This window comes from Penicillium taxi, assembly GCF_028828555.1.
Source record: "Penicillium taxi strain IBT 34144 chromosome Unknown utg000005l_segment0_segment0, whole genome shotgun sequence".
NCBI lineage: Eukaryota > Fungi > Ascomycota > Eurotiomycetes > Eurotiales > Aspergillaceae > Penicillium > Penicillium taxi.
Window position 1 is genome coordinate 2,090,023 of NW_026643207.1, and position 22,538 is coordinate 2,112,560.

Here is a 22,538-nt window from a genome sequence, read left to right on the forward strand (position 1 = left end):
AGAGCAGATATTGGGCTGGATGGCTGCCGATTGGGTGTATTGGGTTTATTAAGTTACGTGGCCAGTGATGTCTGATGTCTAATGTCTACAAATTCAAGCAAGACCTGTGCGGCCTAACCCGGTTGGTTGATTATGTATCAGGCATACTAGTGAGAAAATACCTTCATTCGTAGTTCGTGTAGACGGTGTGGACTCTGGTGGATCTGTGGAGCCGGTCAGGCTTCTCGAAAGGCCAGCACCTTTGCCACTACTTTAAATAGTGGCAAAATAGTACCAGAGGCAAAGGATTCCGATCCTAGCGAGGGGAAATAAATGTTAAATTGTGATGATGTAGAAACGTGTCTATTTTGTGGGTCACTGGGGGACAATGACTCCAACATCAGGATTCAAACATCAGCATTAGTATTCAGCAATCCGTAATCCGTAATCCGCAATCCGCAATCCGCAATCCGCCACCTGCAGGGCCAGATCTCGGACATGGGATTTTCCGTATTGCATAATGCACCCACTGAATATTAGTTCACTAGACTTAAGTTGGTAGCTCGGTAGTAGCGGTGAGGATGAAGCCAGAGAATGCATGCACGCAGTACCAATTCTGGGGTGCAGGTCGACTAAAAGGATAACGATCATGTGACTCTGGAATAGGGGGTTGAAATCATTCTGGCTCAGTCCATTCCGTCCTGTTGTCTCTCCTTCTCCACTTCTAGGCGCCGGGAGTAGGTTGCACAAGACGAGTTAGGTGGCGCGCATGGACAAGAAGGCCGTGCTCATTGACCAGGGTCTGTTAGGTCTGCCAACTGACCCGTGCTACCGAGACCAGGAAGATCCACTACGTTCTCGAAAAAACGAACACCCCCGAAATGGTTGGTCAGAGCGCCCCCTGTTCTCTTCGCCTCACTTCCCGGGCTTCAACGCCTTGTGTTTATGAGAAGTGGAGAACTCCACAATCTGTTCAAGTGGGGGAAATCAAAATACACAGAAAAAGACGGTGTGTTGATGATTGATGGAGTTCGTTGCAGACTTTTGGTACAGATATATTGGGTATACCTTCATCTCTCAACCCCTGGAACCATGAAACTGACATGACATTACATGCCATGCGCGTGCGGTGCGGGGCTGGGGGACGTGGACATGGACATGCGTGGACACATGGGCTAGATTCAGGTATGAAGTGGCGGGTGTAAGGTCAATAGTGTTTAGGGGGGTGGATACTAGGACTATTGGATGTACTGTGTAGAAAGAGGGAGATTGATATTGCCACAATACAATGGTAACTGTATGTATGGGGGCGAGAGTCAGGGGGGTAAAAAGTAGTGTACTCACTTATTATTATCCAATCAACACTTGCAGTGTGGCGTCTGTAATATAGCCATAACAAGTAATGATTGGTCATTCAGATGCAGTCTCTTACACCGCTTTACTGTACAGCCACTATAAGGGCCTGGTCTCACTTGTTGGTACTAACTATGTTATTACCACGCACCTTACTCTCTACAACTCGATGCATCATCGATTATTTTTATCGCCCTCCTTCCCCCCTTCCTGATCTACTTGTTATTCATTTAAAATTATATTTTATTTTTTTTCTATCTTTATCAAACATCATTTCCCCTCTTCCTTCTCCTCTTTGATTATATTCCAGGCTTCCCATCCCAGGATTATTTCTTATATTATCTCTTTCTTCTCTCTTCATAAAATCTTGGACCTTGCCCTGGAATGGATTCTTGTTCTTGACTTCATCCCGGATTCTGTATTCTGTTTGGACTTAATAATTCTGCCACCACTCGAGGATAAAAAAAACCCCTTCCGCCTTTTTATACACACCTTGGATTTCTCTTCCCAACCACTTTCTATAGGATTGATCATGTATCTTCCAACTCCCCCTTCTTCACCTTGCTATACCCCTGAGGACCGATTAGGATTTATCTTAGCCAACCGGCTGGAACTCACTGGTATCTTGGGTGTCGGTGCCTATGGTGTGGTTTATACTGCCGTGGATATTCACACCAACGTCTCCTATGCCGTGAAGGCTCTCAACAAAACAGGGCTGGACCCAAGGCAACTCAAATATCAACAACGTGAGATCCGTTTGCACCACTTGGCTAGTCAACACTCAAATGTGGTTTCGCTCGTCCGCATCATGGATTCCGTGGATTGTACCTACGTCGTAATGGAGTTCTGCCCCGAGGGTGATCTATTCACCAGCATCACGGACAAGGGTAACTTTGTCGGCAATGATCTCTTGGTCAAGCGCGTGTTTCTACAACTATTGGATGCCGTACAGTTCTGCCATACATTGGGAATCTACCATAGGGATCTGAAGCCAGAGAATGTCTTGGTCACCGACCACGGAATGACTGTCAAACTCGCCGACTTTGGCCTTGCTACTACAGAGTACTTTACCACGGACTTTGGATGCGGCTCCACCTTCTACATGTCTCCCGGTAAGTGCCGGAAATTACTTGCGCACAGGCATACCCCATACTCGGGCAACCATCTAATATAGTTGAAACATAGAATGTCAGCAAACCAATCCTCCTCCTATGTCCTGCTACGCCTCCGCGGCAAATGACGTCTGGAGCCTAGGTGTGATTCTGGTTAACCTTACCTGCGGTCGCAACCCATGGAAGCGCGCCTCAATCGAGGATTCCACATTCCGGGCTTATCTAAAGGACCCATACTTTCTCAAGTCCATCTTGCCCCTATCCCCGGAGATGGTCTGTATCCTAAGCCGCGTCTTTGAGCGTGACCCATCCAAGAGGATAACCATCCCGGAGTTGCGCCACATGATCGTGGAGTGTTCCCGTTTCACCGAAACACCCGCACCCGCGCCTTGGGTACAGGACCAGAGTCCGCAGGCCGACTACCTAGTCCAGCCTTTCATTCCCGTGGATTCCCTACACGCTCAATCTTCAGGTTCCTCTTCAGATTCTTCGCACTACTCAGATTATTCCGAGTCAGCCACATCTGATACCTCAGCTATCACCGAGGACTACTCCGACATCAACTGCATGTCACCTGTCATGTTTGACCAAGTACCGGACTGCAAGGTGGTTTTCCCCCATTCCATGGATCTCTTTGCGGGGACCCCTCTTCCAGTCTGTTAAGGTGCTGGTAACCTTTTGCCCATTCTAATTTATAACACCAACCTCCACGAGTGATGAACGTTTACATTTTTTTTATATATATCTTTTTACCCTTGGGATTCAATGGAGTTTCCCAGGAGTTCTTTTTTTCCGGATATTTACCTTCCTCCAAAAAGTCGTCAGAAAAGAATTGCTGGAGTCTGCAGGATAATCCCGAACCAGGCCGCCTGCTTTTTGCTTTTTTTCCCCCATCCTTGCTTCTTTATGCAGATATCTCCTTACTGGATCATATCAAGTATACCAGGTTCAGGTTCACCGACCGTTGCTATCTTTACAAGTTGTCCACCGGCTTTTGGATTTGCATCCTGGGAAAATTATACCTTTTCTATATCCCCCTGGCCATGCCCATCATGGCACAGCCAGCTCTGATTCTATTGTTTTAATATTTATGCCTTATGGAGGACAGCGATCAACTTTTTTTTTATTTTCCTTCCAGTTATATTTTTATTTCTCTTGTTTATCGTTATTGGAAGTTTTGATATTACATTGGGTGGCACGACTGAAAAGAACCATGCCACGGCATGCACAACATCTTATGAATCGAAATGGGCAGGAACACGTTTTACGGAGTTTTGCTTAATGAGCCGTGGGAAATGGGGGGGGGGGGGGGGGGGGGACATTTGCTTCTCGGTTTATTTTCACTTTTTTTTTTTTAGCATGATTAGACATTGGATTGGATTCCCCGGAAAGCAGGTTGGAGTTGAAACCAACCTGTGGGGATTGATTTTACGATATTATACGATATACCCTATTGAGTGGCTTATTTCATACTCATCACTGATCAGCAATATTACCACTTTTTTCTTTAGACTTTGTTTCACTGTGCAACTGGCCTGGCTCGGCTTAGACTTCTACTTACTGCGTTTCGTATCTAGATGAGCTGTGTCACCGTGAGACCAAATCTATTTAGCACTGCTGCCCAAAGTGAAACAGTGACCAACCATCTTTGGGTCATTTCGCTACAATACTATTGGTGAAACATTCTAGTGGGAGCGCTTACTTCTCATTTGATTTGCCTTGTCCTCTCTTTTTGTGTATTACTGAACCATGGATTTGGTAGAGGCTGCAGATCCAATTGCTTGTCTGCTTGGCATACTGAATCTGTTGCCAAAAATAGATTCCGATGTTGCCGCTTTCGATACAACTGATACAACTTGCATCATTGATGAAACTGGGAATATCCATGGCCAACACTTTAATCATTCGAGGAGATCAAAACGGGAAGTGATACGTCTGGGCCTAGGTAATTATTTCAAGGTTCCAAGGTTGTATATATATATATATTAAATCTCAATGTACCTCCCAGGTAGGCACTACCTACCTAAGTACCAACTCAGATGAAATCAAAAAGTACCTAGGTATAGTAACATTTCACAATGTTACTATGCAACTACCTGTATGGTTGGGTTCAAATGGCAAGACTTGGATCTAATCAAGGCGTGCAGCCTGATAGGTCAGATCATTCCAGTGATGATGTCTTTCATCGTCTCAAGCAGTTATTACTTACATTCCTTATGATAAGCAAAGGGCTAAGAGTCCACAGTACTAGCTAGTCAAACAATAGGTAAGCAAATATCAAAATGAGCACTTCTAGAACGATGGAAGAAAATGTGGATATGGATGGATGTATGGACCCCATCCTTGGAGATCCCCTAGGGCCAGAACCTGGGCAACATATATGCTCGAGCTTGTTGGATTGAGTTGTAGATCAAGGCCCAAGGACCTTGAGATTATGTGATATTTTATCGATCTCTTTCAAGTTTCAGCCTTGTTCTCATATTTGATTCCTCTTAAATTGCCGAATGGGCCAGAACTATATGGAGAATCCCTTTCATATTCTAGAGGTCAGAAATCTCAGCCAACAGCCCTGGAGATCCGTTCAATACATTATAAAAGGGTCTTAGCCTTGATTCAGATAATAGTGCTTATGTATTGACAGCCTTCATGATTTCGATAGAAGTCTCTGTTTTGAGGTTGTCGTCCCATTGGGTCGATGAGCATATACCTAGTCAGTTCTCTCCTAAGGCCTTCATGGATGAAGCGATTAATGGTGCGAAAGTCTAGGAGAAATACCAAGCTTCGCTATCAGTGGCACGAAGCGGATGTTAAAGTTCCATTGGACCCAGATGCTGTTCATACTGGAACTGGCTGGAAGAAAGTAAGTAGAAATGAACGCTTTGTGGCAGTTTTACAAGGAAGGATGGAGGTACTGGAAATTCGAGTTTGACATGGCTGATGAACCGAAAGACGGTTTCAAACACGTCTTCCCCGTAGTTAAGAGCTTGAATTTCTAAGAGGTGTACTCGAATGAGTGGGCAGATTTATCGTTCAAGATAAAGGCCGCTTTTTACTGCAACAATGGCATCTTGATCAACGAACTTAACTACCTTGAAAAGACAACGCGCAGCCGTTCTCGGTATAGATGGCCAGATATAATATGGATAATGTAGACAGTTGCGTGCCCGGCTCAGAACGACAAGTTGAGGTACATCACCCGAGGCAATTTCATGAACGAGGACAATCGAGATGTTCTGAAAGAAATGGCCATTGCCGTGGGCCATCATACACAATGTTTTTCCTTTCCAACAACGAAAAAAAACACGACTTGGACACCGTCTGCATTGGAGACTCCTGTCAATGAGAAGGGCTGCAATGCTGCCACAGGAAGCTGCGACTTTTTTGCTGCGTCTCACACTCTAAATGCCATTGAGTCAATATATCTCGTTTCGGGCTATTCCAGCGAGTTAGGATACAACAGTATCGCGAAAATCATCGCGGTCAGCATCTATTCGGAGGATGAAGAATCCGATTCTGAGGATTATAGCACAAGTAGTCAGGATAATGAGTTGAAAAGATAGTACCCAGTGGTATATGGTCACTGAGTGAAGTTACGGTTGATTGTAGCGAGACGTGCACTCGCCGTACAAGTAAGTATCTCATTCTTGGTGCTATTTCTCGGCTGCATAAAAATCAAATGAGTATACCTGTAGCTTGAGGAATTGCAACTTATTACATTCATACTAGACACCTAGGTTAGCATCTAGATCTCCATAACTTACGACGTAAATAGTCCAAAAAGAGTCTAGTGCAGGTACCCAATGCTTATCGCGGGGGCTGGCATCGTCAGGGATCATTGACCCCAAACTTACAATTTGTTGGAACATTTTCCATATATTCCTTTGATCATATCATTAATCCGAGATCACTCCAGGGCTGATACCCCAGCCTCCCCGCGAGTAACCAAATTAGGGTCACTCTGTTTATTACTAAGACCTGAGTAACTACACCACCTGAGCTACAACGTCATTGCCGATCTCAACCAGCGAACATCAACACCCCCTTCATGGAGTACTGTCAAGAGCTAGCCTCGCCAGGCTGGTTCCAGCCTACCCTCTCTGTGTATGATTCACCCAAATTTACTTCTAGTCCACGGGTCTCCAACTAACAGAATGACAGCTTGATCATTATCGGCATCCTTGTCTCCTACTTGCCGCAGCACCTTCGCATCATCTCCCTAAGAAGTTCCTTTGGGATCTCACCGTACTTCATCCTGCTAGGTACAACTTCGGGGACATCAGCTTTCGCTAATATCCTCACGTTTCCGAAGACCGCGCAAGATGTCTCCTGTTGTCAAGAGATTAGCGGTCTGGCCTGCTTCTCGGGCATGCTAGGTGTATTCCAAGTAGGAATGCAATGGCTATGCTTCTTTTCTATGTGAGTTGAAAGAAGAGTCGCAAGTTCATCGTCCAATGACTCATAAACCAAAACAGCCTACTGCTCTTCGTCATCTACTTCCCTCGAGCAACTTCGCCCACTGACCCTAGTTCCCCCGTCTCATCAGCCCCCATCGGCCCAACTTACCGCACTGCACTAGTCATCGCTGCAATTTGTATCCTCCATGCCGTTATCACGGTCATAATCTCCGCGGCGTTTGCCATCCGCCGCCCTGAAGCCCTCTCAGCCTGGGCTAACTTCCTTGGTATTCTCTCCGCCATCCTCGCGTCTGTTCAATACTTTCCTCAGATCTACACTACCCTCCTCTTGCGCCGTGTTGGTAGCTTAAGTATCCCCATGATGTGCATCCAGACACCAGGCAGTCTGATTTGGGCTGCGAGCTTAGCTGCGCGAGAGGGTATACAGGGTTGGAGTGTTTGGGGTGTGTTGCTGGTCACTGCCAGTCTGCAGGGTACATTGTTGGTGATGGCAATCTACTTTGAATACTTTGGGCCTAGCAGTAAGCAGAAAGATGGGCAGGATGGACCGGATGAGACGTCGAATGGAAATGCGCCGGGGCTGGATGTCTCTGGGGAAGAGCCGCGACATGTCCTGTCCGAGGAGACACCATTACTTCACACTACATAGTTGGTGATGGTAGATATACAGTTACAGGATGTCGCAAGAGCATCCAATATAAGAATTCCAAGATTCCTCAAAGTTATGAACAGTTGAGAATTTTGCTGTGATAATAGTTGTAAAGTTATTTCATTTAGTTTGTATCTCTCAAACTAACACTGGGAGGCATGTTGCTTATCCCAGGAACACTAGTCTCACTCCCTTCAAACGAATATCATACCCCTATCATCGCGTCGTGGCAATTGATCAATTTAAGCGGGATAGATGATGCGGAAGATGTCGTGGTGCACGTAGTAGCTGCCGGCTCCATCAGGCTTCAGGACGAAGGTCTGGGTGTAGTTCATAGGCTGGGGCTGGTCATCGACCTATTTTCACGGAGAGATGTTAGTTGACATCAGGTCTCTTTGAGGGCTTTTCAAAAGCCATGTACAATGCTGCTACGTACCTTCAGAGCACCGGTAACCAGGACGATGATGGAGCCATCGGGGGAGGGCTGGGCGTCCAGGGTAGCAAGCTGGTGCTGGACCTGGCTGAAGGGCAAGCTCTATTGAGTTGAATATGAGTATTAGCGTTTGCACTTACGTTGCCCAAGGCTGTATATGGCGCCGTTGACAGTGCAAAAAGGAGGGTTGACGTACAGTCAGCTTCTCAGTGATCGAGGCAGCGCCCAGGTTGGAGGCAGTCTCAAAGGTGAGCATGGAGTCATCGCGCTATGTAAAAATAGGTCAGTTTGATTCATCCTTTTCAAGATTACTCGCAGCGCATGAGAGGACGGGGTCAACGTACGTAGAGATTGGAGAGACCACCACGGTTGGTATCGAAGGTGTTGTAGTAAAATCCAACAAATTGTTCTGTACAATAAAGCACCAACGAGTTAAAAAGTCATTCTCTTTGAATCTGGGTGGTTTGGCTGGTGTGGGGCATATGTATCGACGCCGGAAGGATTGAGGACCAGTCGAAGGGGAAACATACGGGCAATGTTGTTGTAGTCTATAACAAAATGTCTTCTTAGTATATCATTTTCATATTGCTCCGATCATTGGTCGGTTCCAGCTGTTTTCTCGCAAGTGCGTCGTCTACCACAACATCTTGGGATATATGGGAACCACTTGGCAACAATGTCTGAAAGAATGTTCGCAATTGGGTGACTTACCAGACATTTTGAGAGAAAGGGTGGAGTGTGAGAAAGATGCGATGATATGGATCGGAAAAGGGAGGGGGGAGGGTATTTGTTGACGAGGGGTTGCGAATTCTGCCTCTGACCGCTTTCGAGATGAAGATTATGCCTCACTTTAGCCCAAATTACAAATCGACTTGGGTATTGATCATGAGTCATTAAGTCTTTTACCAGAAGTGATGGACTAAATTATGTTATAAATTATATGCCATTGGTTTCCTTTCTGCTATCAAGACCTACTCTATGACTCCAACCCAAACATATCCCCGAAGCCTCCTTTAGGACGTGGCTTTTGCTAGCGTATACACAATTCCCAGTTGGCAGTTGGTGCCCAGTCTAGTAGACTACAACAAATAGAGGTTGAACAACAAACTATTTCTTCTATTTTTCCAACCCATTAGGCTGGAGTTCAGATTGCGGTTCATGAATTTTTTGATTATCCTTGGAGAACCTTGGAACGATTGCGTTTGTATCTTCATTCCCAACCTTCAAGTATCCAAATGGCGCCAATCATACTTTCTTTTCAAGTACAGCGTGTCTATAGAATAAAGCATCAGGTACTGGCCTAGTGAGGTATGCCATTTCCTAAATTGGCGATGCAACATACCCTGACCATCCATTGATGAGTTCCAAGGTTGATGGAAAAGTGTGGAAGAGAAGAACATTCATGTACCCGTGGGAAACCACTTCACATAGTTGCATCTTTGCGTTTATCCCGAGGCCTAGTGATGCACATGATAGGAGAATAGAAGAAATGAGAGTGAGCCCTGAAGAGTGTCGGGAGGGGGTCAGAATGGGAGGAGCACTTCGTTGGCCTAGGTACTCCACAGGTAAATGCAATCCATGCACCGAGGGGACATAAAAAAACAGAAAGAAAATCATACGTTCAAGGCTGTATAGCCTACCGCGAGTGTGGATATTGAAGATAAGAGAATACCTAGGTAATAAACACTCCAGGTGGAGAGTAAAGAAACAAGGAAACACACCAGATAAAGAGATACACCAGGAGAAATGCACCAGGAGAAAAACACCAGGTAAAGAGATATGGAGAAGAAGAAAAAGCTATCATATATATGATCCATCCTGGAGTTGAGAGAGTTGGTAAGTCTACAAATGAGTTAGCACTGATATTTCATAAATGGTCAGATGAGCAGTCCATACCTGCGGCCGTACTCTCGCTCGCCACCTCAGCAAGGTGCGCAGTCGAGATCAATGCCAATATCCTGGGTTGAAACCGAAATCCCATCACTACCCTCAATTAAGAGGCCACCGTTGTAGCTCACACCAGCATGAACGATAGCTAACCGACCGGTTGCAGGCTTGAAGCCACTGGTGATCCACCGGCCCTTGGTATTAGATAGTGACTTATCCAGTGCTGCCGCTTTCTTCGCCTCTTCCAACTCGTGTAGCTCTTCTTCAGTGAGAGGTGGTTTGTTAAACGTTTGGACGAAATACTCATGGTTGATATGAGTAAATGCAGAACTATCATCCCACATGCGGAGAATGCCCTGCACACTGCGTTTCCAGTTCTCTGACTTCAACCTTCCCCACTTGAGATCTTTTGAGAGTCGACCAAGATGCTCAAAAACCTTGTTTTCTCGGATAGCAGCTTCAAACAGTGTGCGATACCTCCATGCGTGACGAATGCCGCTCGTCGCACATGATGAAATAATATCAGAAATGACATAGAGACCAACTAATTTAGCTGGAGAAATATCTTTCACGCTGTCATTGTCGCTTTTCTCCGCACGGTTGGGATTAGCGCTAGTAAAAGCCAACGGGCTTCGTAAATTCAACAAAATCATGTTAACGATTTCGGCTGCACCATATTGAGCGTGCTCAATGGCGAAAGCCGTGATGCGAGCAACATCACCTCGTCGAAGCCGTGCTTGAGAAGTCGGCAATCGAGCAAGTAGATGGGTGAGCTTTGCCTTTCCAAGAGGGCCAATCCATTGGTTGTGCTCATTTGCTCCATCTCCTTTTTGGGGAGCCCCTCCGAACTTTGGCCTACTTTCTTCGCCATCCAAGTCGTCCTCATCAGAGGAGTCATAATCCTTGTCAGAAATGAATTCTGCAATATCAGTGGTAAACTCGTACTCGAGATAATTCTCAGGGGATAGCCAATCTGCTTCGCCAGCAAATATGGTAGACGAAGTCCGACCTCTCGCCCGACTAAAGTGGGCTCCAGAATTAGTAACAGTCTGGTGTAGCCTCCAACGATAGTAGACACCCTCGGCACTCCGGGCATCATATAGCCATGCCCACTTCTCATTTGTCTTAATTTCCGACCGACTCATCAACAAAGCTTCGAACTCAGCTCCATATTTAAGGACATTCTCAATTGTCTTGTGAATGATTTGAACCTGTTTGATATCTTCGGGAATTTTGACGTCCACTTGTGAAGATGGACCGCGTCTGGTCAAGTTTGGTCCATAGGAGGCTGGAGGTGCAAATCCCCCATGTCGTGTAGGTACTCGGCTCGCTCCATAACCCGATTGGGTTTCCTTGGCTCCGAAAGGGAGCGAGGGAGTAGAGTGCAAATCTAGTGTTGATTTGATTGAAGTGGAAGAGAGGTGTCTTGAGACAGATAGATGATAGCCTCGGCCAAGATATTTATTCTGGAGCGCGCTCGATGCGCTGTCCAGATCGGCGGTGGACGAATCACTGGCAAGAGATACTATCGCAGACACTGATTTTTTGTCCGTTGGGTGTGACCTTTCTGGAGGAAATATCTTCACATTATCCACGCGCAAAGAAGGAATCAACGACTTGACAAAAGAGGTTGATGTACCAGGAGGAAGCGACGTCATCAACAGAGATGGTTTGTGCTGCTCCGGTGCAGAGTGTCGCGAATGTTGGGGCACAAAGCCTTCATGATTCCGCTTTCGAGATGAATATTCCGACGACGATTGTTGTAGTGTACCCGGGCCACTACTACGAAAAGCGTTGTTCGCGAAATGGCGCTGTCCTGGGACATTTGGGCGTGGTGGACGAGTATTACCTCCAAAGGACTGGGGAGCATCTTTCGGTGTGTCGACATCAAAATACTTGGCAAAATCATCAAGAGCGGCGTCAGCGTCTGCCTGGTCTCGGGCGCGTTTAGCTTCAACCTCATCTTTATGTCGCTCGAACACCGACTTCTTGGGCGCAGAGGGCTTGGCACGCTTGGCCTGCCTATCATCCATGCTGTGAAGTTACCGGAGGATATTATTGTTACTTGAGGTTAGGGCGGTCAGTGTAAGTGTGTTGAATATTGTGGTAAGCCAATGTGTCGACACAGGAAAGATGTCTGGGGACAAACAGCCTTGGATATCACTCTCTTATCAGGCAGAATCCTGGTTGGCGGTGTCAGCTTATCGGGGAAAATATCGACACCTAGTTTTTCAGGGGCTCCGTTTGCATCTATCAATTCATTGAACAAACTTGGGAAAGTCATCTTATTTTCATCCTTTTCTTCTCGTCTTTGAATCTTCCATAAATATCCTGTAGGTGCGAAACAACTACTGAATTCTTGCCATAAGATGAAGCCACTGTTGAAGCTACTTAGCTGTGAACCTTATAAAATATATCAATAACGACCCCGGAACATTGCGATATCTTCGCATAACAGTTCACTATCACATACCTAGGTAGAGATTGTTAAAACTTAAAAGTCTTGTTGGACTTAGATGCTTAGGTCAATATTCTACTATATCCATGGATACCTAGGTAGATAAATATTAAATACCAGGACCTTGGAAGTTTATTGACGTCTCTAGGGTTGCAAACTATTTCTACCATATAAAAACAGACCTCGGGGCTCTTAGCATCCACTTCTTCCCAAGGTCTCTGTTTTCCAAAATTGCTCACTATTTTCCCTTCAGGTTTTAGAATGAAATTGTCATGGAAAGGAGTTAACGGCGGGTGCCGGATGCTGCCTCATATTGCAGCGCATATACTTGCATGAAATCACTGCAGACGCTCGACGAATTCTCATGTGCGAACACGCCAAGGCTGTAACTACATATGAATTGGGACTTATTTTGCTTCAAAGTTGAAATCCCGGGGTGCAGGGCTACGAAAAAGGCCAGGTGAATAAGCTAGATATCAGACATACTTAATCATTGGAAATATTCTTGACGCACAACAGAAATATTTCTTATTCACAAAATTCTTCTCATTGGTAATCGAAAAAATACCTGCGGTCATACTTCTGGCTTGACTCATTCATTATTAGTTTTGTTTCTCATTCAAATTTCCCCTCGCTGCCTGACCTCGCTGCCCCCGAGATCTTCCCTGTCTTCTGTGACTTTCTCAATGGTCTCGATGTTCGAGGAGGTAGGTTTGTCTCGATTCTCGGGATACCCTTCCTCTAGAGCTACATCCTTGCTCACTGGGACTGTCACATTGACTTCAGTACTTCGATGTAAGTCCATGATATCTCTCTTATATATATTGACATAGATTGGGAAGATCAAAGCGAGCACATATCCCATCATAGGGATAGCCATAGCAGTGTGGGCATCTTTCTTGGTCTGAAGAGCAAATAATTTAGTACCGATACTCTCACTTTAATTCAAACCTAGAAAGGCTCGAACTTACCACAACAGCACCCATCATGGGTGGAAACACCATGCCACCAGAGATGGCTGCGACCAGCATGGAGCCACCACGCTTAGTATGGCGTCCAAGGCCACGAAGGGCCAAGGTGAATATAGTTGCAAAGCAGAGCTAGGTAAAGACAAATATGTTATTTGGGGGTCTTTCCAGCTGAATTCATAGCACAAGATCTACTTACGGACTCAAAGCACAGGACGAGAATGATCATTGCAACGGATGTGGTACCTGTCGTTGTCATGGCAGCCACTGAGAAAACAAAGCAGCCTATCAAGAAAACGGTCAACATTATTCGAGGCTTGAATGCTTTCATCAACATCAAGCAACTCGCAACAAAACGCATGAAGGCGTAAAGACCTTGCGCTGTAGAAAGCATATCGGCTAAAATGCGTTTTCGTCAGAGAACGGTCAAGCCAAGTGCGATCAGTCCATGATGTACTTACAACTTGTAGATGAGTCACGACCAGTCTCCTCGCAGAAGTTGATGAAGTACCCAGCAACAGCGGCCTGTGCTCCCACATAGCAGAACTGGCTCATGACACCCAAAAATAGAGTATATTGCTTTCGGAACGGGCCTATGTCCTCATGCTGGTCACCTATCTGCCCTTCTAACGCTTCTTGGTCGGCATCGGTAATCTCAGGGAACGGAGCGAGCCAGAAGAGGATGATGAGCAGAAATACAAAGCATGCTACTCCCAGGTATGTCCATTGGACGTTCTTTAATCCTGCATTTGTGTCGACCGTATTGGCGAAGAAGACACGAGAGGCTAAGAGGGGCGCGATGAAGGTCCCTACGCCTTGCACGGCTTGTCCCAGATTAAGTCGAATCTCGCTATACTTGGGTGGACCACATATTGCGAGGAATCTGTCATCCAGTTTGGTTAATGAATGTTTCATCGAGCAACTATCGGTGTCAAGACTTACGGGTCTGCCGCTGTCTCCAGTGTAGACAATCCGGCTCCGACAACCTGTGAAGGCAGTTAGGGTGTGAAGCCCTTAGAAATATTTTGAGAGAGGGTTTACTTACAAACATACTACCACAGAAGCCCCCAAATGACCTCTTCACACCACTGGGCCAGAAAAGCAGACACCCGACCGCGAGTACGGCAAGACCTGGTTCAGTTCCATATGGTCAGATGATGGCCTCGCCACAGAATCGACCATACTTACCCGTCATGAAAGTCACTCTGAATCCATATCTGCGAACAATCCAACCCGAGATAGTCAAGGGGCAGATGAAGTAGGCAGCAAAGTACGAAGCCTGCAAAGAGCTAGACTTACTAGCAGTGATACCGAGGGTTGCTTGAAAGTGAGAATTCAAAGTGTCTAGCAGACCATAGCCAAAACCCCAAAGGAAGAACAGGATAGTAACTAAGAAAGGATGAAATGTCAGACCATCGGCTAACTTATAGACGGCTAGACCTGGGTACCTAATGCATTTGGTAGTAAAGACTGTCGCAATGTCAAGTGAACTGCAGGTGTAATAGCATTGTCTTCGATAGTGATATTCCGCTTATATCGAAAACCCATTTTGAATCGGTCGTTTGTGTTAGATGTAAGCTAATGAGCTCAATATCAACGATCCAAATTATATGAAATAGTGCATATGTATGGACCATTGGTGATCCCTGCTACCTTATACATAATTCCCCAGACTCTCCACATCCCCGCAAATACTACGCGGGTTTCGGTTACGGGTTAATGTACAGCGAGGGTAGGATTGCTTCCTAGTCAGCTGATGTCAATGCGGTGTCAAGTAGTAGTAGTGTTCAACTTTGGAAGGCCAGGCCCATTCAATATGAATGGAGGGAATGGAGCGTGGGATATGAGCAAACACATTTCCAATAGCTTCAGCACCATAAGAATTACCATATGAGGTGGTAGTCCCTGATATTCAATCTATACCTAGATGTCTGGGAGGTTGGGTGGGGGAAAGGCTTGACTGCATATCTATCTCCACTTCTCCAGTTTCCCCACATTCTTCAACCTGGAGGCCTCAGTTTCTCTATTTGATCAGGCTTTAATCAACTAAATGGGTACGCATATTGGTAGACTTGTTGCCCCTCAGTTGCCTAGATATCCATAACTACCTAGGTAATCAATTTACGGACCTAACCATTGATTCTGTGTTTCTGTACCTACTTGGGCATCTAGGTAGGTATGGGAAGCCTGCTCTTATTTGCCATCCCATGACAGACCGTTTCTCGCTCGGAACCTCATGCACCGATAGTCCGAGGAAAGCTCAACCACTAGAATAGTGCCAAATGGCATATAAGATCTTTCCAACCTTGAAATCTTGTCCATCTCGTCTTTCTCTGGAGTTTACATCCAGCCCTGGTCCAGCCCTGGGTATCCATGAATTCAACTGCCATGAAACCGATGGACTAAGCGTTGAACAAAGACTGTATCTCATAACCGCTAAATTATACGGATATTTACATCCAGGAGCTAGGTATGTACCTAATTTTTGAAGCCCTGGCTAAATCCTAGGTAGTTATGTATATATCATGCCAGAATCAGTGGACTTATCAGCTAAAAGGCGGGCTTATGAACAACCTAATTATCAAATTTCAAGGTTTCAAGGTTTCAAGGTTCAGGGGAAGGACCTGAGATATTGAGACGTGGCATGGGCATACGTGGTAAACTAGGCCTAGGTAGCTTTACGTACCGTTTTTTTATGACGGGTGGGGCTTTCCTATTTCAGCTGCCGCCGCTTTTATGAGGGCGCTTAGGGTCAGGCTCACTAAGTATAATTTAGTCTAGGCTCAGGCTCACGGAGTAGCTTATCACCATCATATCGAATAAGTCCTTAGTGATCGTGATTAGCTGCTCACTGATCGCTCACTGATGGCTTAAATAGGGCATCTATTAAGTATGATAAGTGGAGGATTTATCTACGATGTTCGAATTTTACTACTGTTACAACTATCAAAGGTCAATACGTGATGCACATGTATCCATACCAAAACGGCCTTCTGTCAACGTGTCAAAATTGACTGACACGCTTTTCCTCATTGCCGCAATACTTATCAACTAGGGCCATATGACTCGGATCTTTAAGTCGTTCAGTTCTAACTTACCAACATAGGAAATGAAGAGGCGGACAACGTTCTACATCGTGGAAGAATTTTGGATTTTATGCACAGGAAGTTTTGGGATGGGAAGCTGAGTGGTCTGCTTTTAATAATCGAAGTGGGACCAGCGCTTTTTAATTTACACGGCATCTTTATCCTGTAAAAGCAGCTGGCAAGTTGCAAGACTGAACTTGCCACTATTCTGACCAATAGGCTCCAACTGAAACATTCGAGCGTCTCGCTGAGAGTCGTTCACATTAGAGTATAAGCGCCAAATCAAATGCGTACGTACAGGTTTTATGTTGATCATCTAGAATGTATTATTTGTATCTGTACCTGTTTCAGATACTCGTTGCAAATTTGGACAACTATTCATACAAGATTGGCTGGGATCAGAGCAGCCAAGGATCGTCAAGCAGCTGCCTCGCGGTCCTTCGCTCTTCCAGTAGCCACTTAAGCATGGAACTAAGGAAATGGAGAAAATATTCCTTATCAGTGCCAGAAAGTCGATTCTCTAGGCTTTTCAGGGATATCGGCGGCACAGCCGCGTCTTCATGAGCAATCCAAAAGCCTGCAAGAAGGTTAGCTCTAGAATTCATAACTAATTTATGGAAAAAACTGGAAACTATGATGGGCACAATTTCAATGGAAGGCTTACGGATGTCTTGACAGCTGAGTTTGAGAATAGCCTTAGGGTTAACAATTCACTACATCTTGCATGATTTAATGCTACACAATATATAAAAAAGCTCATTATATATTCAAAGAGAACAGCCATGGTAAATGGGCCAGCATCAGCTTGTGCTTCTGTCTGTAACGGGCTGAAGCCCAGTGATGGATTATGGTGTCCATTATCCAAGTCTGTAGGTTTACAGGTTTGCTCTAGCCGGCTAGATCCCAGATCCTAACTGTCTGATCAGACGCTGATGCGAGTCGGGTTCCATCTGGTGACCAGGTGATTGACCTGACCTCATCATTATGTCCCTCGAGGGTGGATAATCTTGATAGGTGACCATATCCCAGATTATAACTGTGTTATCATAGGACGCTGATGCGAGTCGGTTTCCATCTGGTGACCAGTCAATCGAACTGACCCAGAACTTATGCCCCTTTAGAGTAGACACACTCTGGCAAGTGTCCGAATCCCTGTCTAATTCCCAGATCTTGACTCTCGTATTATCAGTAGATACTAATGCGAGTCTGGTTCCATCGGGTGACCAGGCAATCGACCTTACCCAACTATTATGCCTCTTAAGAATAGATACACTCTAGCCGGTGGCCGGATCCCATATCCTAACTGTTTGATCAATAGACGTTGATGCGAGTTGGGTTCCATCTGGCGACCATGCAATCGAGCTGATATCTTGACTATGCTTATCAAATGTGGACACACTCTGGCCAGTGGCCGGATCCCAGATCTTAACTGTCTTATCATCGGTTGCTAATGCGAGTCGTGTTCCACATGGTGACCAGGAAATCAAACTAACCGAATCACCATGCTCTTTAAGAGTTTGGCAGAGACTAAGGCTCTCTTTCATCTTGCAGGTTGGCAACATGAGTGATTATAAGGAATTAAAAAGACACGCCAATTTTTATTAGGGTCCTAATTTGAGATTATGTCATCATATCATCCTATCAAATCTTCTCGCGAATTCTAATACTAAATTATTTACTAGGTTAAAAATGAAGGGCTAAAATTAATCTTATATTCAGAACTAGTTAGTCTCAAACTGTGTACAAAATTCTTCCTAGGAGCTTACATTCTGATATTAGAATTAATAGACCAATTAAATAAAATACGTAGTAAGATTACCTCTTGAACAGGAGTGTGGCTCCTATGATGAACGACCATTCTAGTGAAATCTAAAATTTATTGATGGAATGACGTAAACAACCTCAGACCCCAGCGGTGCCGGAGACCAAAGGGCCCCCGGGCTTCTGCGGCTACAACAAGCTAGATAAAATCGCATAAATTCCGTAACATAGATCATACACCCGGTCCGAACCAACACGAATGCTGGTAAAGACCTTCGAACGCAAGTAATTTACGGAAAACGACGCATCTAACCCGCTGCAGCAGACGATGACCAGGGACGTTAAGAGCCAGAGCTATTGCCACTAGTTATCCCAACGTCAGGAAGGTCATCTTTCAGGCAGGGAAGCCTGTACAGACACTGTGTATATATAACCAAGGAAGGGACGGGGCTAGCGTGTTACATTTTATTGAGGTACTTACTCAGTTCGCTCAGATTTCACTCGGTGATCGAATCAGACCACTCACTGAGTAACTACTCACCGAGTGCTGAGTGTGAGCAGATCAAGGAGCTTATAATGCTCAGATACATGCTCAGTTCTACTCAGTGAGCAAAAGCGGCGAGGGGAGCACGCCAAGAACTGGCATAGGAAATCCGGTACATATTGTCGACTAAGCTGAACCCTTTCAAGGTTAGAATGGACTGATGCTATGGAGCAGTTGAACCTTGGAAGTGGTACATAGGAAAATTCTAGGCATGGAGATGGATTTATACAATAAGGATCCGGTGGTGGAGTGTATTCGGTACCGACCTTGGGAAGTACACAGTAGGGCTGAATAGTCAACGGGTCTTCGGGACTTTTAAGTACCTTCCAAGATTGGACTCTTGACCATGAAGCCGAAATATATAGAACAGAAAATGATAAGCAGTAACTCGTCTATTATTGGATTAGAGATGGATTCATGTGACCACTTACAGCACTGGTATAAAAATAGATCGATATTGAAATATTATGTATTTATGTATTAGGGGTACGAGATACCACTGAGATACTGAGATTGAAATGCTGAGATACTGAGATACTGACATAAAGAAGGTATCAGATATTCCATGGTTCTACATGAAAAGAAGTTATATAGAAGATGGATTCTAGACCTCTTTGAACCGGGTAATGTTATTCGAGGTTCCATCTTTTGAACGGCGCAAAACAATTATCCGTACGGTAAGTTTCAAAATGACGATCCGAGAGATCCGCCATTAGTAGATTAACTCAAGAATACTTTAAGTGTACTTTGGATGATTGATCCAGTATTCGACTTTCCCATTTTTACTTGGTAAAGAATAGATGAAAAGTTAGATTTTGAGAATTCAACATAGATTAACTTTCGTTCCTGCTGCAGAACTAAAACATATAAAATCAACATAGTAAGGAGTCGCAAAATATCTAGACCCACTAAGCGTAACCGGTCTGGCCACTCTAACTAGTGGCTGTAGCGTACACGGAGGAGTCAAAGGGTCTGAATCTGAAAAGCCTGGTTTTAGAATATAGGAAAAGTGGAATGATGATGAACACAGAAGGATAGAATTTGATAGATTTTAAAAATGGTTGAAGTAGAGTTGGTTTGTTTAAAAGGAACAGACCCAAACGCTGCGCCCCCTCCGATTGTGTATTACCGCCGTAACACTTTCAAATTCAGTCCATTCCCTGAAACTCAACTTTCCCCCCCAACTCTCACACCTCCACTCTTCAACACCTCCATCTCATACTCCGTACATACAATTCTCAACCTTCATTTCCCGTCACTCCTTTTCATCTTCCCTTTTTTTCAGGGCCTTAGTGGAAATAGCATTGCAACGATTCAATAGGTGGCCCAATAGGGCTGCCGTAGCAAGGGGACATGTCTGGACACAACTCTGACCTTTCTCGCGCTGCGTCGCTGTCATCTCAGACTCCACGTTTGTCACAGCCTCAGATCTCTGAACCGCTTGCCCGTCGCGCCTCTAGTCGCCTTTCGCATGTCTCTAACCCAAATATCTTCTCCGACGAGTACGCATTAGAACCGATTGACACCGAAATCAACCGGGTCCCTAGTCCCGCTTCGGCCTCCACCTCCGCCTCTGCCCCCCTTCACTCAACTCAACATGTACAAGAGTCAACAATCGCTGATAATGAGGACCCATTTGCTGATGGTCCTCGGCTTTCTCAGGATGGATCTCGTCGGTCAAGCCTGCCCCAGAAAGGCCTCGGCCTCGGATTTGCTAGCAATCGCGACTCCGTAAGCTCTTCCAACAATGGCCAATTTGCATTTCAACGCAATCAAAGCGTTTCCTCTCGTTTCTCCATACCGCGCGCCATGAGCCCATACACCGGGGCGACCGGTCCAAGTCACCCATATGGCATGTACTCGCAAGTCGGTGTGAGTCGCTCTGGAAGTATTGCCAGCGTTTCAACTATCCGCCCAATCGACCGCCCCCTGGGAGAAACATCCGGTCCTCAACATCCCTACGGAATGTATTCTCAAAACGTCGTTGAAGAAGATGCTAGCGACAACGTGATTCCCGTTGGGTTCGCCGCCCACAACCAACCATATCAACAGCCGCTTGGCCGGCGACTTGACGACGTGGGGGATATAATTGGGCCAGACGGACATGCAGAGCCACTGCCTCCTTATTCACGTTATCCAACAGGTGTAGTACCAAAGCCACCGGGCGCAGAGACAACAACGTCTGATGTCAATATCCTACCGGAAGACCAGGAGTTACATTCACTTTCAAGAGAGCCGCCAATCTCTGAATCCTCCTCGAGAGCACTGATTACTGAAACTTCGGGAGACAATGAGCATAGTGAGCACAATGAACCGCTCAGGGCGGTGCCCTTGTCGGGTGTGATGGCCTTCGAGGAGAAACTCAAACAGAAAGGGAAAAAAAGGGTATGCTGTGGACTACCAGTCTGGACTCTCGTTCTCATTGCCACCGTTATGTTAATTGGAGGGTGTATTGGAGGTGTGATTGGTGGAATCCTGGGCACAAAAAGAGCTGCAGAAGACTCGCGAAATACTGAAGATCCCCCCAGTCGTGGTCCACACATTGTAACGGTCACTGCAACACCTGCTATGGGCTTTTCAGAAATCACAAGCACCCCAACGAATCTCAAGTCCATCCCCACGGGCTACTACCTTATTCCCGCTGTCTTGCAAAACCAGTCTGGGTTCTGTGTTGAGGATCATGACTTCAAGGCGGGTTGGGCCTGTCAAGAAAAAGCCAGTGATTTTGAAATGTACCTTGGAAATTCCGGCAGTGGCCACTACGCTGTTTTAGGGTCTGATGGTCCAACTTCAACCTTTACTTATGGAGCCCAGTCACCTTTTCTTCCCACACCTACCCAAAATTTGAGTCTGGCTTATGACACCAGCAACACCGGCTTGGGGCCTGCTCTATTTTTCTATACCCTATTTGACAAGCTCATCATCCTTCCACAAGATACATTCTCATCCAGCTCACTCTCGTCGCGATCATTCTCAGACGAACTCATGGCAGGTATGATGGAACGCAAGGAAGTCTCAAAACCCGGTGAAGAACCGTGGTTCTGCTGGTGGAACAGTACAATGATGGAGTTTTTCTTGTACATCAACCAGTCGACTTCAGATACCACATCTTCCACTGCTTCTCATGATGATAGCATGTCAACTAGTACAGCTACTTCGGAAGCCCAGTATAAGAATCGTCGTAGCAGCATTTTCAACTACCCACGAAATATCAAAATTGAAGAGCGACGTGACTACTCAGGAGCCGAGGCCCCCTATTGCCAACAGATGTTGGTGGAATCGAGTGGTCAGCTCAAAACCATTGTCAATTCAGTCATCACCATCAAGGAGGTTGAACCTGTTGCGACAACTACCTATGGCGTCAGTGCTGATGGTTCTAGCCAAACTTACACAGCCAAGGCACAGTACGCGTCACCATGTTACTGCTTGTCTTCGACTGATGATTAGTTTAATTTTCCTGAACATTTTGAGCGTGTACCTTGTTCTTCATTATGGTTTTTTGGTCCGGGAACTCTGGCGTTGGCGTTCGATGAGCCTTTGGATTCAATATCGCGTTATGTGCACATGACTGTCTTCCTCCCCCGTTGTGTGGGTCTGTATCTTTCTTTCGATCTCAAAATATCGATCTTGTGTGAGATGGTTTATTACTCCTACCCCATCCCACACCATCTTTCAACTTTACCTTTCGTTGTCCTAACTTTAACTTGACTTGACACGATTCTCTTCTCTTACTGGTTTAAATATGGTCTCTTAAACGGCGTTTGCTGGAGAATGGTGAAGCTACATCAATCAAGCTTGTCTGTCTTTTTTTTTTTTTTTTTTTTTTCACATATGTTTCCCTCTTCGGCCATTGGATCAAAAATTATCTACATGAGCATCCATATGGCAATTAC

General features: G+C 45.5%; 10 protein-coding genes across 10 annotated transcripts; 4 read left to right on the plus strand and 6 right to left on the minus strand.

Annotated features, from left to right (window-relative positions):
- Window positions 1–399: 399 nt before the first annotated feature.
- Window positions 400–630, minus strand: N7495_008120 (uncharacterized protein; the record flags this gene model as incomplete). The annotated part of the gene is made up of 1 exon (XM_057210771.1): window positions 400–630. The coding sequence occupies one exon, from the start codon at window positions 628–630 to the stop codon at window positions 400–402; it is 231 nt and encodes a 76-aa protein (XP_057060314.1).
- A 1,234-nt stretch (window positions 631–1,864) lies between these two features.
- N7495_008121 (serine/threonine-protein kinase) lies at window positions 1,865–3,107 on the plus strand (the record flags this gene model as incomplete). Its single annotated transcript, XM_057210772.1, has 2 exons — window positions 1,865–2,444; window positions 2,518–3,107. The coding sequence occupies 2 exons, from the start codon at window positions 1,865–1,867 to the stop codon at window positions 3,105–3,107; spliced, it is 1,170 nt and encodes a 389-aa protein (XP_057060315.1).
- A 2,579-nt stretch (window positions 3,108–5,686) lies between these two features.
- N7495_008122 (uncharacterized protein) lies at window positions 5,687–6,004 on the plus strand (the record flags this gene model as incomplete). Its single annotated transcript, XM_057210773.1, has 1 exon — window positions 5,687–6,004. One exon carries the CDS (start codon window positions 5,687–5,689, stop codon window positions 6,002–6,004), a length of 318 nt encoding a protein of 105 aa, XP_057060316.1.
- A 17-nt stretch (window positions 6,005–6,021) lies between these two features.
- N7495_008123 (uncharacterized protein) lies at window positions 6,022–6,310 on the minus strand (the record flags this gene model as incomplete). The annotated part of the gene is made up of 2 exons (XM_057210774.1): window positions 6,022–6,105; window positions 6,206–6,310. 2 exons carry the CDS (start codon window positions 6,308–6,310, stop codon window positions 6,022–6,024), a joined length of 189 nt encoding a protein of 62 aa, XP_057060317.1.
- Window positions 6,311–6,489: 179 nt separating this feature from the next.
- On the plus strand, window positions 6,490–7,508 carry N7495_008124 (PQ-loop repeat-containing protein; the record flags this gene model as incomplete). The annotated part of the gene is made up of 3 exons (XM_057210775.1): window positions 6,490–6,545; window positions 6,603–6,860; window positions 6,917–7,508. 3 exons carry the CDS (start codon window positions 6,490–6,492, stop codon window positions 7,506–7,508), a joined length of 906 nt encoding a protein of 301 aa, XP_057060318.1.
- Window positions 7,509–7,750: 242 nt separating this feature from the next.
- N7495_008125 (nuclear transport factor 2 family protein) lies at window positions 7,751–8,659 on the minus strand (the record flags this gene model as incomplete). Its single annotated transcript, XM_057210776.1, has 6 exons — window positions 7,751–7,864; window positions 7,945–8,043; window positions 8,138–8,209; window positions 8,286–8,350; window positions 8,472–8,489; window positions 8,653–8,659. The coding sequence occupies 6 exons, from the start codon at window positions 8,657–8,659 to the stop codon at window positions 7,751–7,753; spliced, it is 375 nt and encodes a 124-aa protein (XP_057060319.1).
- A 1,204-nt stretch (window positions 8,660–9,863) lies between these two features.
- Window positions 9,864–11,861, minus strand: N7495_008126 (SURP domain-containing protein; the record flags this gene model as incomplete). Its single annotated transcript, XM_057210777.1, has 1 exon — window positions 9,864–11,861. The coding sequence occupies one exon, from the start codon at window positions 11,859–11,861 to the stop codon at window positions 9,864–9,866; it is 1,998 nt and encodes a 665-aa protein (XP_057060320.1).
- A 1,044-nt stretch (window positions 11,862–12,905) lies between these two features.
- On the minus strand, window positions 12,906–14,802 carry N7495_008127 (putative l-fucose permease; the record flags this gene model as incomplete). The annotated part of the gene is made up of 8 exons (XM_057210778.1): window positions 12,906–13,190; window positions 13,258–13,386; window positions 13,454–13,521; window positions 13,716–14,137; window positions 14,197–14,240; window positions 14,300–14,385; window positions 14,443–14,643; window positions 14,703–14,802. 8 exons carry the CDS (start codon window positions 14,800–14,802, stop codon window positions 12,906–12,908), a joined length of 1,335 nt encoding a protein of 444 aa, XP_057060321.1.
- A 1,936-nt stretch (window positions 14,803–16,738) lies between these two features.
- On the minus strand, window positions 16,739–17,884 carry N7495_008128 (WD40 repeat domain-containing protein; the record flags this gene model as incomplete). The annotated part of the gene is given in 5 exon segments (XM_057210779.1): window positions 16,739–16,917; window positions 17,269–17,596; window positions 17,614–17,643; window positions 17,661–17,714; window positions 17,738–17,884. 5 exon segments carry the CDS (start codon window positions 17,882–17,884, stop codon window positions 16,739–16,741), a joined length of 738 nt encoding a protein of 245 aa, XP_057060322.1.
- A 2,114-nt stretch (window positions 17,885–19,998) lies between these two features.
- On the plus strand, window positions 19,999–22,092 carry N7495_008129 (uncharacterized protein; the record flags this gene model as incomplete). Its single annotated transcript, XM_057210780.1, has 1 exon — window positions 19,999–22,092. The coding sequence occupies one exon, from the start codon at window positions 19,999–20,001 to the stop codon at window positions 22,090–22,092; it is 2,094 nt and encodes a 697-aa protein (XP_057060323.1).
- Window positions 22,093–22,538: the final 446 nt, after the last annotated feature.